Here is a 16558-nt window from a genome sequence, read left to right as displayed (position 1 = left end):
ATTCTTGCTTAGCTTGGAGTCAGGTACAGGTTCTTATAAATGAATAGCAAAGAATAGTCTTCAGTCTCATCCTAGACCAAGTAATTGACCCCCTCCCCTGGAAGGGGAGAAGAAACAAATTCTTACCAAGTAGTCATCAGGCTTAATACCAAATAGTTCTCTGAAATAGCGGAAGGCTAAAGGAGCATACGTCTTAAATCTGAAGTCTGGATAATGATGAGCAGGAGTTAGATTGCTTCCTTCACTGGATTGAAAGGAAAAAAATTAAAGTATTATAAACATACAATTAAAAAAAAGTACTATAAACATGAACCTTCTTAAGACACTCCCCATCCCCTCTCCAAAAACAAGATCAGAAGGTAGAGCAAATCAAGATCAAATTAACATGACTGCAGTCATCAAACCAATGGACTATTCAGTTTATTTATATTTTCAGACAATTCTAGTCTTTCAGCTTCCAATACCAGAATATGGCGGCAGTCTTACACTAATGTATGAGAATAAGCATCGTTAGATTCAACAGCATCTTACACTTAAGTAAACATCTATAAAACCGCAGCATATGCCAGTCAGCCAACATCATCAATTGTTTAAAGCACTATTAACATCAATATTTTGATTATCTTTTCTGCAGTATTAAGCACTTCAGGAAAGCTTTTCCTATTATATAGTGTGCTGTTAATAGACAAGGGCTAAAATCCTACATCAGGACTGTGTAGCGCAAACCCCTGCATCTGGTATAACAGATGGATTGCACTATGCAATCCTTGTGTTGAATGCCAACTTTATACAACTGAATGTGCAAATAAATTCACACCTGAATGCATGCATGTGCAATGGAATGCAGATGTAGATGCACATCATATGCACAACAACAAAAGATGTGTAACTACACTTTGGTGACCTTGAACTGAATACTGATATTCTACGTCCAACAAAAATGTCCAACTCCTTCTATATGAGGAGCTGGCAAACATAGGAAGGACACCAACAGAATTCCAACCAGCATTTTAGATTTTAAAGAATTAAAAAAAGATTTTGTTAATAAAATAAAATAACCTGTTGTGATAAATCTGCTGAGTTAAAACCCTACATGATTATGCAACCACATCTGAAAAGCCTCCCTCTATAATTTTTACAGTATAGTAGCTAGACAGCTGAATGGAATAAAATATTTAGTCCCATCTGAATTTCATGAAAACCAACTATGTACCAAGCAAACTATGTTGTCATTTTGCTTTTTCTACAAGCTCCTATTCTGACTCTGAACCAATTCACCTATTGCTTCCTATTATTACTGAAAAGAACTGGATCTGGCAATGTCAAAAGTATCAAAAGTAGCATTTGTCTATGAGAACAAACAGCCACAGTGCTTGGTATATACTGATTAGATTGGAGTCAGGGGTAGAGTTATGCTGTCTCACTCACACAGACATTTCTTGGAAGAAGAAAAAACCCAGCACATGCTTAAATGTTCCTGCTGTGTACGAGGTATGAAAGGTGCATTTTTAAAAAAAAATCACATGAATAACCATTCAAAAGCAAGAACCTGAAAATAAAATATAAGCCTCTTTTATAAACTCTGCAGAAGATCTAAAATTATGATTTGCATCACTCATCTTATTGCTCCTAAAAAACTAGGCCATAAAACAAATCAGTATGACAGAGCTGGTCTTTTGGACAATGCAAGAAATGACTAGAGTGAAGGACAGCAAGTTGAGATTCTCCCTGCCAGAATGAGCAGCAAACTGAATGTAAAAGAGTTACAACTAGCTCACACACAGAGCCAAGTGAATAAGTTGAAGAATAGCAACACTGTGATAAAGGAAGGCCTCCTGAAGCCCTTGTGTCTAGTGACAACCATTTACTGGAGGACAGGAAAAGAAAAGCAAGAAATACACTGTGCAGGGCAAAATGAAAAAGAGAGTTAACTACTGGGAGAAAACTCTACAACAAAATAATATTTGTATGAAGTTTCTGAAATTTAGAGTCTCAACTGTCCGAAGCCAGCCCAAGGACCCTTATTCCAACATGAGCTTTATTTTAATATATTTCTTACAGTCTTCTTGTTGCCTTTACAGATGCTTCAAATGAAATATGAATTGTATAACAGCAAGGGACAGCAAATGCAAATTATGTGACACCTTGCTCTTGTCTTTACTTAATCTAGCACCAATGATAGAACTTTGAATGTTATGCAAGCTTTTGATATTTTTTTTTAAAGTACACATCTTGTTTAATCTATCAAATTGCACTGGAAACTCTGAGTCAATGGATCCAGGTGCTTATACAAAAGCTTGTCCATGATGCTAAGAATGGCACTCCATCAGTAGTGTGTGGATGGGGGGACAGGACATCGTGACTCTCAACACCATCTGGCTTTTTAGATATGCAGGTCCACTCTGGCTATCTGAATCATACCCATGAAAATTGTTTCCTCTCCTGCTTCATGTATGCTTACAAGACAGAGAATAAATTAGAGACAGTATCCATAATACAGAGAGAAAAATTATTATGCAATGCTGCAAACTCCCGTTACTTTGCCTAAATTAAACTCATGAGTTACCTCAAACTAGGCAGCACCCTGGCCTAGATTATTGTGAAGGTTTATGACCATTAGAATGTCCATATTCATGTGAAACAACTTGTGGGTAACAAAAATGATAACACAGAAATTAAAAATGATAGGTATCATTTAAGATCTGATCACATTCAGCACTGAGGTTTCCTCTGTTAGTCACATCAGAAAGTTGCACTTAGATTCAGAAGCTCATGCAGCCAGGAAGTTATCAAGTGCATATCTTGATTCACAAGTTCACAAAGAACAAGCAACTTGGGTTACAATTCTGCCATCAAGAACTGTGGGAGACTAAAGTGTATTACCACCTTAAAATGTTGAGACTGTCTTGTCAAACAAAAGACATTTGTAAAAGGAAGACTGCAATTGCCAAACATCACATTCAAAAGTAGTCACATGAGGCCCAGAAGTATCTGAAGACTGTAACGTCTTTTAGCTGTTCACTGGAAGTTCTGTTTCAAAAGACAGAAGCATATCAAATCCAAATTATAGTGACTATGAACCATCAACATATAAATCTCAGGAAAAAATTGAAATATAAAACAAGAATGTATGTTTTTATGATGAACTCTTATAGTTTGGTGTTACTGCCCCGTAAAATGTACAGATGTTTCTGTGTTGGCAGACTCTGCATGCTGGCTGATAACATAAAGCATCTTTGGAAGGAGAGGAGTAAAGCATCTTTGGAAGGAGAGGAGTAACACTCACTTTCAACATGTTCATTGGGTAAGTTACTGTTATGTACTGAACAAAAATGCACTCTTGTAAAAAAACAAAAACGTTTAAATCATTTCTTGGATGTACTGGTGTTCAGTACAAATTCACGGCAATTATTTCAGAAACAACTTCATACCAGCATCTGAATAAGAATAGCGCTGCAGAAAACGGGGCAAAAGGGAGGGTGACAATTGGGGTAATTCATCTTGAACTCTCACAAAGTATATGGGCTGCTGCCTCAGCTTCTTTGCATACTGTTGTTCCCTATGGCTATGGCATATTGCTCACCACAGTCCCACACATGCATGGATCCTGTAGGAAATTATGGCAAACTCCACCTCACCCACCCCCACCCCCACCCCCACCAATAACACCTGGCCCCAGACTTGATAAATCCTCTAGGCAGCACTTTTTGGGAACTTCTAAAAAAACTGAGCAATAAAAATGGATTGATTGGTCTACTTCTTATCTCAGATGTTTAAAAAATTACAGCCATTCTGTTGTGGGAGGCTTTCTTCTGTGAGCTCACAACAACTGGAACTGGAAGTTTGCAAGAAATATGAAAAATAATTTGAATGATACCCCTAACAGCTTCATATCACTACCCAGATGCAAAGCACACAGTCATATTCTTCTGCCATGGCAACTGTCAAATGAACTGCACTTCCAAATCTGTTTATTACATTTAACTCCAACCTACATTTGATCATTTTTGTTTTAATTTTCTTTCAAATTAATTTAGGAGTATGCCTCAATCTAAATATTAATTCTCTGACATAACATGTACTGCTATGATTCTGCTAAACGTTCTTGTAAAGACAGAGGGCAAAGTTGAATAGGTAAAGAATTATATGTAAGCTCTGGCTTTCTGTAAATGAAGAAAAGAATTGTTTCGGTAACCTGTCTTTCAGGTGTTTCCATTACAGAGTCATTGTTACTGCACTGGAATGCAATTAGGATAATATAACAATCCTATTGGCTCTACTCTCCCAACAAATTAATCTTCTACTTCAAAATAAAACAACTGAACTAAAGCACCACATACATTTTTTAAAGGTTTTAAACATTACTGTGCTCCAGGAAACACCAACTCCTTAAATGTTTCTTCAAGAAATCCTCATTTTATATGAAATCATATTCTTCCAATAAATCTTCCATTTTGTATGAATTCATACTCTTTTCAAAAATGTACGTATATTAATGCATTAAGATTACATTTTGTTGAACGATAAGATAACACCAGAAATATAAAAACAAATGAACAAGAACAAGAGAGAAATACTACAAGACTAATACTGAATGCTGTATCAGGTAGACAATTAGGACAATAGATCATTCCAAAGGTTAAGGAGGATGATATTGTTGCTGTCAGAATAAACAACAAAAAAGTACCAGGTTTCATTAAATGAATAATCTATCAGGTCATTTCTATACTGTTTGAGTTGTGCAATTAACCTCTCCATAGTGCTACTGTTTCACCACTGAAACAGTAAGAAATCTATTACTGTACTTCTTTTCATTTTTAAGCAAGCAATAGTTTAGCTACAATACAAAAGAAACATATCAGGCCTTTATTTTAAAGAGTTATGTGTAATATGTCCACCTTGGGCTTAGCAGGAACATGTTGATTAGTGTGAAGTCGAAGGCTTTCATGGCCGGCATCCATGGTTTTTTGTGGGTTTTTCGGGCTATGTGGCCATGTTCTAGAACATGGCCACATAGCCCGAAAAACCCACAAAAAATATGTTGATTAGTATTTTGGGAGATTTCCTCAAAAAGTATATAATTGGAGATGGCACTGAAATCAGTTTTCTTTGGCACTTCTTCCACTTTTCAATACTATTTCTTAAAGAAAGGATTATCCATATGATTGGAAGAAAGATCATCCCTCTCAAATTATTATATTCATAGTGGTATTGTGAGCATCCAAGAGTTATCTTCCACTATACATACTAATTGACTTATTTGATATGCTGTGTAGTATAATTCTAAATTAGGAACACTCATTCATTCTAGTTTATTCTATAATACGGATCTGTATATTCTGGGCATTTCCCCTTAATTAATGAAGTCAATAATAAGTTTTTGCCAGTGATTCAGTAGAGATTCAGATATGAATTTATATTCTTCGTTTAATCTATTACACTTATGGATGGCATAGCCATGAAAAAACATTTCTTTCTTGACATTAAGTAGAGCATTGCTGTTGTTCTGTGCCTTCAAGCCACTTTCAGTTTATGGCAACCACTGCTCAAATGTCTGCACAATATTATTCAGTTTTTAACAATAATTTTAAATTAACTCTTAACAAGTTGCCCATACATTTAAAAAGCCATTGGTATGGTTGTTAGAGTACTGGGTTCAAATTAAGCACTAAATTGAGTCAGTGACCAGGAACCATTCAATATCTCTCAATCTCATCTCACGGAGTTGTTGTGAAGATTAAGAAAACAGAGGACCCTTCTTTTTATACTGATTTGAACAATTTGGGTGAGAAGGCAAGGTAAAACTGAAATAAATTATTATTATTTTTAAAAAAATTATTTACATCTTTTGTTTTCTCCAGAACATGGAACTCACGGCAATTTATAAACATTAAAACAGATACAGGTAAAAGCACCTATCAGCATCTGCTTCAGTTTTTGAAAGCTTCCTTAAGTCTCATTTCTAGGGGGAAAGCAGGATATAAATAAATGAATTAAGTTGGCACAGAACTGGTGCTCATACCTAGGGAACAGATCTAATCTTGGTCTTACCTGGGAAGAAAGACACTCTCTACGACATAAAAATCTTGCATAAGTACATCTCTGTCAGGCTTAGATGTGAGGTTGCCCACTGTGTATCCTATACCCAGCTGTATAGTCCCTTTGATAGCTGATGATGCAGTCTGTGAACAAAGACAAAACACCACATGTTATAAATGGGTTTTCACAACACATATACATCTTATAAAATTTATAAGAGATTGATATTTAAATTCCTTCTGGCTACAGAACAGGCATTATACACAGAGATTGCTACCAAGAAATTGGAAGTCTCGAGGCAATAATAGCCAATGAAAATTGAATGTTAAAAGTGAATTGAGCAAATAACTACCACTTCCGTGTTCTCACTTCTTGTTAGAAGTATAAACCTGCCATCTCACAAACTAGGCATACAGAAAGTTTCAGATTTCAGGAGCAAAGTAGCTTTTAATTTTATTTTAAAACCTGGGCCATGAATAAACAAACATTCCTGAACCTGGACTAGCAGTTAACAGGGGGGGAAATGCTGTGGGAATCTCCAGAAACCACTCTAGTTAATCTAATAAGAAGTGAGAACACAGGTGTGGTAGACCCAGAACTCAGGTGTAATCAGCTTCTTATAATTAATTCCTTTCCCCAATAACTTCATGTAATTACAACTATAATTTAGGAGTGATAATGCCACTCCTTTTGCACTATAATTTATCTTTTAGTAACATTTATAGTTATATTGCTGTGACCACACTAAAAGGTGGGGGAAGAACACTACATGGTTTAAGCTGCACTGATCCCTTGCACTCTGTCATGGGTAATGAGGCAGTAACTAGGAAGATCAGGACAGGGAGGAGTGTGTTTTGTAGTACACATCAGTAGCTTGTAGCTATTATATACTTATTAAAAAAAGAACAAGTAACTTACTTTAAAAGTAACTTACTTTAAGAATTGTAATTAACTATATAATTATGTTTAAGATTATGATTATGTTTATTTGTATCTTGCCTTCTTCCCGGTTCAGGCCTCAAACCATGTTGATTTTGTTGCTGTTGTGTGCCTTCAAGTCATTTCTGATTTATCGCAATCCTATGCCAAACCTATCATGGGGCTTACTTGGGAAGATTTATTCAAAGGAGGTTTAGCTTTGCCTATCTCTGAGGCTGAGTGTCACTTGCCCAAGGTCACCCAGTGGATTTCCATGGATGAGTGGCGATTTGAACCCTGGTCTCCAGAGTCATAGTCCAATGCTGAAATCACTACACCGTACTGGCTTTCTCAAAGCAGTTTACAATAGGTAAATTAAAATTAATAATGAAGTACTTTAGGAGGGTAGCTCTGAACTATAATTGCTAAAACTGACTTTTTAAAAGTAAGCTTTCAGGACTCCTTTAATAATAATAATAATAATAATTAGTTCACACATCCTAAAATGTAACGGTGAAAATGACTCCACAGCCTTTTAAGTCCCACACCCTAACCTTTCTTTAAGAGCTGTTTCTATTTGTTTGGGGCTCTTAAAGAATTTCTAAAGTGTTCAGATGCATATTACTATGGTTGCTGGCTCACAATCATCAGACGTCCTGGAGTTTCCAGGCCAAAACCTGAATTCTAGAGACAGTTGCTTGTAATGTCATTAAGCAATATGCATTAAGTACTAGCTATAGGTGGCCACAGCTTGTCATGAAAATGCCCAAGAACACACACAAGCAGACAACATATTTTCTTGTTTAGAAATAAAAACAAAAATCTTAGCTAGAGGGGCTTTTGCCAAACAGGATAACGTGGATACAGGGCAGAGTGAGCCACAATAACTAGGAGGCAAGGAATAAAAATAATTCCTTAAACAGATGGATCTTCTGCAGCAGTGGTTCTCAACCTTCCTAATGCTGTGACCTTTTAATACAGTTCCTGATGTTGTGGTGACCCCCGGATAAAGGAGCGCTGTCTCAGTTCCTAAGACCATCGGAAATATGTGTTTTCTGATGGTCTTAGGTGACCCCTGTGAAAGGGTCGTTCAACCCAAAGGGATCATGACCCACAGGCTGAGAATCGCTGCTCTGGAGAGTCTTTGCAAGTTGCAGTAACAAATCAAGTCTTGTGAGTAGTAGTAAGCTGCTGTCTAATAGCCAAGCTGGAGATTTGTACACAGAAAATCTTTTTACCTGGAGCTGAGCCAATCAATAATGTTGAATTTACACCTTTGTTTCCCACCTGGAGATGACTCACAAAAACTGGAGACTTAGGGCCAGGCCTTGAGACCTGGCAACAATACCCATTATTGATGAGGCTAAGATAACCAAGAAGAGTGAACAATTCAGCTAATAACAGGTGCAATCAACACACACTGTGGGGATTCTATCTGAAAAAGTAAACTGGCGAGATATAGTTGCCACAGCTGCAGATCTGAATATTATCATAGGGAGGGTATCAATACTAGTAGTGAGAAGAGGAGATAATGGCTTTGATTAGGGGTGTAACTATGAGGGGTGCTGAGGGCATGGTCCCTGAAAATGAGAACTCTTCCCATCCCAGATATTTTCCTTCATTCCTCAAAATTCTAGCATTGGAGAGACCGAGATACTGAAAACTGTTTACAGCTGTAGCTTTTTTATGAGCACTGAATTACAACTCTGGAGGCCAGGGCTCAAATCCCCACTCAGCCATGGAAACCCACTAGGTGACTTTAGGCAAGCCACATTCTCTCAGCCTCAGAAGCGGGCAAAGGCAAACCCCTTCTGAACAAGTATTTGCCAAGAAATCCCCAGTATAGGTTCACCTTAGAGTAGCCATAAGTGAGAAACAACGTGAAGGCACACAACAAGAAGATCTTCTTGCTCTGTTCATATCCCCTTGATAACTTTAGATGCCTAAACTCTAATTCTAAATGTTCCACTTAAATTTTAAGTCACTGCACTACTTGAAATTTGGGGAATAATGAAAGTTTAATGAAATGACAAAATTCTTCGTTTGTTGAGGGAATGCCCTCATTACCATTACCCTCACCACCACCCTGGGGTAGCTATACCCCAGCTTTGATGAAGGTATTACGAGGAAGTCTTTGCTTCAGTTCCACTGAGCAATACTTAATGAGCTAAGTAATAGCTATTCTAATTTTTTTTTAAAAAATTAAATCCAGGAAGCTTATTTTAAATAGGTGATTTACCATCATTACCTGTGTTTTAAAATAACAAAAATAAATCTTTTTGCGTCTTGAAAGATGAAAAAAAGTTTATTTGGCATGAGTGTTTCATGGCCTGGAGACCACAGAAAATCATGTCTAATAAAATTTACTCTCTTTAATGTGACACAAGACTCTGTTATTTTTGATGGAACAGGCTAACATGGCTAACACATCACTCAGGCAGAAAATGCTCTTTTAAAAACAACAACAACAATGCATTAGAATGCAATGATGCTAGCTTTCTAGAAGGAAAAACTTTGGGGTCTGTTTATTTTAAGTGTTGTTTTTGAAAAAGAAAAGGAAGTGGATCCTAAAACACTATGATCAAAACTCCTACAGAATCTGCTAAGCAATGCACCCCTGCATTGAGCTCTTTGTTATCTAAAGGCAGAATCAGATTGATTAATCCCACATCAAGGTTGATTAAAAAGACCAGAAATTCATTTTGTTCCTGGTTTTGCCAATTTTATTTTGGAGCGCCATACATGTTTCGCTTATCCCAGAATATTTTTGTCGGTTCCAGGTATGACCAGAGACTTCTTATACCAGCTCCCAAGAGCAGTTTAAGTCAACCCAGGAGTAAATGGGAAAGATCAGGAGCAAAATCTGGGACTTTTTGTTGAATGCACCCTTAAAAGATTAGGAAGTCCCAGATTTTGTTCCTGTTATTTTTATTTATTTATTTTTAGTTTGGAGATCCATGCATGTTTTCCTTATCCCAGAATATTTGCAATCAGCATCTGATGGCAGAGATTTTTTATAAGAGCTCCCCTACTCTATAGCATAAAGTAAGAAAGAACAGTAATAAAATCAAAGACTTTTCAATCAATTGGGTTGAATTTGCCCTGTAGAAAAAATGCAGTTTGACACTGCCTTAACTGCCATGATCCAATGCTATTGAATTCTGCAATTTATATTTTTGTGAGATATTAAGACTTCTCTGTCAGAGAGCTCCTTTACCACAACAAACTAGAAATTTCAGTATTTAATAGCATGGAACCATGGCAGTTAAACCATTGTCAAGCTGCATTATTTCTGTAGTGCAGATGCAGCGCTGGATGTATCATATGAGACACAGAGAACCAAGACAGTGTGTGTGTGTGCATGTGTGTGTAGCTGAAGTAGCTTTGAAAAAAATATTTCAAGTGTGTATATTCTTCATCAGCCATATTCAGGGCAAAAGTAAAGCAGTGTGATTATGAAGCCTACTGTTCTTAAAACCAAGAAAATTTAGAACCATCTATTTGGTTAATTAGATTGCAGAGAGCAGCTCAGATAACTTAAAACCCTAGAAACACAAGACATGGAGACAAATACAGATATAGGTATATATGATGAGATTTCTCCCTCCCTCTGTACCCTACAGATGTCTTTCTTTCTTTCATACTTCAGTAGGGGTTTAGGAAATTTTTGTGCAGAAGAAAATACAGATGGCAAAATCCACTAACTTCCTGCTGAAAAATCCACAATCTTGCTTCACACTGGGCAAATAAATAAAAGTCTCTCATTGCCTACAGCTTGGAGAATCTCAACAGTAAGAACTCAGAGACCACAATAGGCTAAGTTAGATTTTAAAGAAGATTTTCTCTAGTTCAAATGAAAAACAATGTGCTGGTGAATAATTATTATGTTCTTATTTAAACTAATTAATATCAAATCCTGCTAGTTGCATAACAGATCCTAACAGGCAATTTATTGTGAACAAGGCACAGTTGGACATTCCTAAAATACACTTTAATTAGTAAAGGAACTGAACTGATTCCTCACAAACTTCCCAGTTCTTCTCCAAAAAGGTCTTTGTATAAAAGACTAGTGTCCTGCATGAGCACTGAGTTATGTAACTTTGCTTAGAGTTTGTTTCAGACTGTGTCCTTTCACTAACTGACCAATTTCCATAGTGCGGTCACAGAAAATGGATACAAACTGAAACAACTTGGAGATTCTAAAGAGAAACATTAATCGATTCTTTGAAAGACAGGAGAGCTTCAGAAAATATGGATGCCAGAACTGCACTGCACAAAGCTTTCAAAGCTGACAAAGATGGGTCAATTTGAGTGGTTGGTATGATAATCTGCAAACTTATTATTGTTTGTTTCACTAACAACAACAACAACAACAATGTTGTTGTGTGCCTTTAAATTTTTTCTGACTTGTGAGGACTCCAAGGCAACCCTACTGCAGGGTTTTCTTAGCAAGATTTATTTAGAGGTATCCCATTGCCTTCCTCTGAGCGCGATACAGTGCAAGTTGCCCAAGATCCCCCAGTAGTTTTCCATGGCCAGCACTCAAACCTCTACACCATGCTGACTCCCCAATCAATATTACTGGCATATAGTCTTGCAAAAAAAAAAAACCCAACATCCCTGTATGACAGGGTCATTGTAAATTGGAGTCAATATGAACAACATAGTAACAACAAGGAAATACAATTGTTAATTTAGAAATAAATACACAACCATTTCTTGATGGAATTCTAATCCTGAACAACTGTCACTCTGTTGGGAGCAAAGAAGAATCACAGTAATCAACTGTATACTGTGGTGTAGTAAAGTGCTACTCAGTAGTAGTCTGTGGACCAGTGCCAGTCCATGAAAAACTGGCTGCTGGTCCATAGAATCTTCCAAGAAAAAAAGAAAATGCAGCTGTAGTCAACAGATAGAAATATGGCACTTGTCTCTGCCACACTGAGGAAAAAACCCTGCTGATCCCCTACATCAGACAGTTTAAGAAGCACTGCAATAGTCGAGTACACATGAAACCCAACTAGTGTTAGTTATGTACATTGACATAATAATTACTGATACACTGTGCATAGAGATAATAAATTCTTCATTTATATTTCCTGCCTCTCTCTGCGGAGAGGCGGGATTACAGCATAAGATAAAAACATACATATTACAATATAAACAATAAAATCACAGTATTATCACAATTACTAAAAAGACTAGCTCGTCGTCTATTACCATCTTATTACAGTCGGGGTGGGGTTCTTTCTGGGTTGGTTATAGTAGGTTGGGTGGGTAGGCCTGCTAGAAGAGATCTGTCTTGAGTGCTCTCTTGAAAGCTTCCAAGGTGGTGATAAGACGGATCTCTTCCAGTAAGTTGTTCCACAACTTGGGGGCCGCAGCGGTAAATGCCTTGTGGGAAGTTGTTATTAATCTTGTTTTTGGATTCTTCCCTGATGTTCTGAGAGCGCGGGGCGGATTGTTTAGCGAGAGGCATTCCCTCAATTAACTTGAGCCTAAGCCATGCAGGGCTTTAAAGGTAATAACCAACACTTTGTATTGCGCTCGGAAACTAATTGGTAGCCATTTCCTCCTTGTTCAGCACCTTTCCCCTAGCAGTGTAATGACACTAGGAAGGCACTAGGGTGCAACTCTGACTCCTGACACAGCCAGCCATGGATTGGCCACAATGGTGCACAATGCTTACTACTTTGTTGTGTCCCACCATCACATGGTCTGGCAAACATCTAGGGACCTTCCGTGTTTAAAATGTTGTGCTCTGGCATCAGAAAGGTGAAGCGTCACATCAGAAGCATTTGAAGTGTTTTTAGATACACATTAAGTGACCAGGGCTGACTTCTTTCTCACTTCAGAACTTCCCAATTTGTTTCAAGTGAACATGTTTGGAATTTGTATATACAGTAGGCCCTTCTTATACACTGATTTTTTAATATACAGATTCAAGCATCCACGGTTTGTAAATGTTCAAAAAAAAGTATAAATTTCAAATATCAAGCCTTGATTTTCCATTTTTTATAAGGGACACCATTTTGCTATGTCATAATGGTATATTTAATGGGACTTGAGTATCCATGGATTGTGTTATCCACGGAGGATCTTTGAACCAAACCTCAGAGTATAACAAGGGTCCACTGTACTCAATTATTTGTGATTCCAGAGCTAATTTCTAAAGGCCTCACACCGTTCTCTTCAACCAACAGGAAAACTATGTATACAATGTTTTTATCTAGACAGTGGAAAACTGCGGCCCAGTACATATTGTCCTTCACCACTGGATACGCTAGATGAAATGAATATGAACTGTAGTCTAAGAACATCTACAGGACTCCATGTTCCCCATCCCTTATCTAAACTAGTGCTTCTCAAGTTATCTGTTGTGGAGGGGGCATTATTTTTTCCCAGTGTGTCCAGGACTGGCACTAAATTTGTCGCATTTGGATACAATTATTACTTCGTGAAGTCGAAGTCTTTTGTGGCCGGCATCCATAGTTTTTTGTTGGGTTTTCAGGCTATGTGGCCATGTTCTAGAAGAGTTTATTCCTCCAGCATTCTCTTCATTCTCTGAAGATGTCAGCCACAGATGCTGGCAAAACGCCAGGAATAAACTTTTCTAGAACATGGCCACATAGCCCGAAAATCCAACAAAAAACTAATTGTTACTTCCATTCCTAGAAACCTGATAGGGTATCGATACAGTGATCACCTCTTTGGGTAACATGAATCTAAACTACTTCTAACATCATACACACAAAAATGAGAAAGTGTGTGTACTGTATGTAGGTTGTTTACTTCAAGTAAGAAAGTGGTTAAAAATAAACTCTGCTATACTATTAAATGATTTTTGAACATTGTATTACGGTACATATTTTCTGCTTGGTTGCCGAAGCAAAATGCAGTCAGTCAGCACCATATGGTTGAATATTTGCTATAGCTTCCTTGTATGCCCCCTCCCCCAAATCACACACACCTTCCTAGGTCACACACCGCGGCTCCATTCTCAATATAATTCATGGGGAACGCCTAAACCTTGGTTTCCCACTTTTTGACCACCTAAATAAATATGAGTCCAACAAACAAAGAAGTGTATTTGATGCCAAAACTTGAAGGGGAGCATTCATGCTCATACTAATTTCCTGTTAAACAAAATATGGGAACATTACATCTTACCAACTCAATATTAAAGTAAGAGTTCTTCTTAAGAATGTTCTCCACTTTCCCATTGATTGGTAGCAGGAATCACTATTTTACTTTTATACAAAACATCATACCTAGCTCCAAGAACATCCCAGGAATGAGATATTCCCTTCCTCACATAGTTACCTTAAAAACTATTCATTTCCCTGATTTCTTGAGTTTTAAATTTTAATGGAAATTATCATTGTGAGCACAAGTTTTAAACTATGAAACAGCATCTGTTTCTAGCATGAACTAAATAATTCTTGCTCAATAACATCTGAAGAGCTGACTCTGAAGGGCACTGCAAAAATAATGCAGTTTGCCACTGCTTTAACTGCCATGGCTCCATGCTATGGAATTCTGGGATTGATAGTTTTGAGAGATATTTAGCTTTCTGTCAGATACCATAAAAACTGAAAATCCCAGGATTCCATAGTATGGAGCCAAGGTAGTTAAAGTAGTGTCAAACTGCATTATTTCTGCAGAGCAGATTCAGCTTCACAGACAGACTGGAAGGAAAGAAGAGGCAGTTAATGGAAGAAAAGGGACCCACCACTGTGGAAGACAGGGCTTTCTTTGACACATGGTAATGCAACTCTGTCAACATCATAATTGAATCTTAATTGAAAATTTATTCATTTGTTTTGAAACAGCCCTAGATTATATGTCAAATCAGTGTTACCCACCCTTGTGTCACCAGATGTTCATAGAATCATAGAGTTGGGAGAGACCTCAAAGGCCATCCAGTCCAACCCCCTGCCATGCAGGAATACACAATCAAAGTACCCCTGACAAATGGCCATCCAACCTCTACTTAAAAACCTCCAAAGAAGGGGACTCCACCACTCTCCAAGGGTGTGTTCCACTACTGAACAGCTCTTATTGCCAGGAAATTCTTCCCAATGTTGAGGTGGAATCTCTTTTCCCTCTAATTTGAATCCATTGCTTCAGGTCCTATTCTCTGGAGCAGCGGAAAACAAGCTTGTTCCATCCTCAGTATGACACCCCTTCAAATACTTAAACAGGGCTATCAAATCGCCTCTTAACCTTCTCTTCTCCAGGCTAAATATCCCCAGCTCCCTAAGTCTCTCCTCATAAGGCATGATTTCCAGATCCTTCATCATTTTCATCGCCCTCCTCTGGACATGATCCAGCTTGTCAACATCCTTTTTGAATTATTGTTTTGAAATGTTGTTGGACTACAACTCCCAAAATCCCTGATAACATGGCAACAACATCTTATCAAAGATTTCTGACCACTTTCTGTATCTTCTGCATAAACACTTATGTTAGATCAGAAGATACCAGCCGAAGTGAAACAGAATGGCCTTAAATAAGGCAGGTACTGGTATTATCCATATTTTTCCAGAAATATGAGGAGCACAGCGGAAACCAATCTGTTAGGCAATGTAGGCATGTGCTGTGTAAAATTATTTGTTCCTGCAAGGAAAAACAAATAATTCATTAATTTTTCTCTTTGCTCTCTGACATCTTTGAAACTATGCAGAAACTATGGCCTGTTACAGACTGCCAAAATAAAGCTGCTTCGGGTCTCTTTGGAAGTATGCTGTTTAAATGATGCATGGGTCCTAAGAGTCCGGAGGTCGCGCCAAAGCCACACTCCATTCCTAAGCACTGGAGTGCAGCTTTGGTGCAGCTTCTGGATTCTTAGGATGCATGCATCATTTAAACAGCATACCTCCAAAGAGACCCGAAGCAGCTTTATTTTGGCAGTCTGTAACAGGCCCATGTGCCATGTGACACAGGGGGCGCCAAACCAGGATTGGCAGGCTATAGCCTTCTGGGATCCTCTCCTAGCTTTTGCCTCAGGTGACATTAGAGGGTGGAGGGAAGGCAGGCTAAAATTAGCAGGGTATAGGCTTCCAAGATCCTCTCCAGGAAAACAGACCAGGATTGACTGGCTACAGTCTTCCAGGATCCACTCCTGGCTGCTGCCCATTAGAAATCTGAATGATGGTGGAAAGGCAGGGGACAACTGGGAGGCTGTAGCGGCATCACCAGTGCTCCGTTAGCAAGCACATGACAACACAGACATTGTCATTCTGTGTTGCATAGCAGGACACAGCCAGTGACAATAATCTTCCTTGCTGGACTGCCCCTGCCAGCTTGGGGAACATGAAATAGATGAATCTCAGGTGGGAGGGCAGGAGCATTCTATAGTCTATGCGAGGACTGTGGGAGAAAACTGAGAAAGAGGCTTGAGGACAATTCTCATTCTCTCAATATTTCCCCCCTTAAGCTTTTGCATATTCTTTCCATCCCTAATGTAGTGTGACATATTTCAGACTGCAGTCAGGCACTCAAGTAGTATAATTGCTGGTTTGAAATTAAGAGACAAGAAGAAACTATAGACCATCCTTTTTAAAAAGTTGTTTGAAGCTGACATGAATCATAAAAAGCA

At 38.0% G+C, this 16558-nt stretch overlaps 1 protein-coding gene across 5 annotated transcripts in view; it reads right to left on the bottom strand.

Moving 5' to 3' along the window:
• The window catches only part of PIP5K1B (phosphatidylinositol-4-phosphate 5-kinase type 1 beta), a 118739-nt gene that overhangs the window by 55813 nt on the left and 46368 nt on the right, over positions 1–16558 (bottom strand). For all 5 annotated transcript variants that reach the window (XM_089490358.1, XM_089490357.1, XM_089490359.1 and 2 more), the window contains exons 4-5: positions 6052–6182; positions 127–244 (exon numbers count right to left, since the gene is read on the bottom strand). In XM_089490358.1, coding sequence (XP_089346484.1) covers positions 127–244; positions 6052–6182 — 249 coding nt within the window. The remainder of the gene's footprint in view (positions 1–126; positions 245–6051; positions 6183–16558) is intronic.

The sequence above is a fragment of the Sceloporus occidentalis genome, unplaced genomic scaffold, assembly GCF_023333645.1.
Source record: "Sceloporus occidentalis isolate IW3139 unplaced genomic scaffold, rSceOcc1.0.p SCAF_1, whole genome shotgun sequence".
NCBI classification, from domain to species: Eukaryota; Metazoa; Chordata; class Lepidosauria; order Squamata; family Phrynosomatidae; genus Sceloporus; species Sceloporus occidentalis.
The sequence above is the reverse complement of the archived record's forward strand: the minus strand, read 5'-3'. Positions and strand labels throughout refer to the sequence as shown.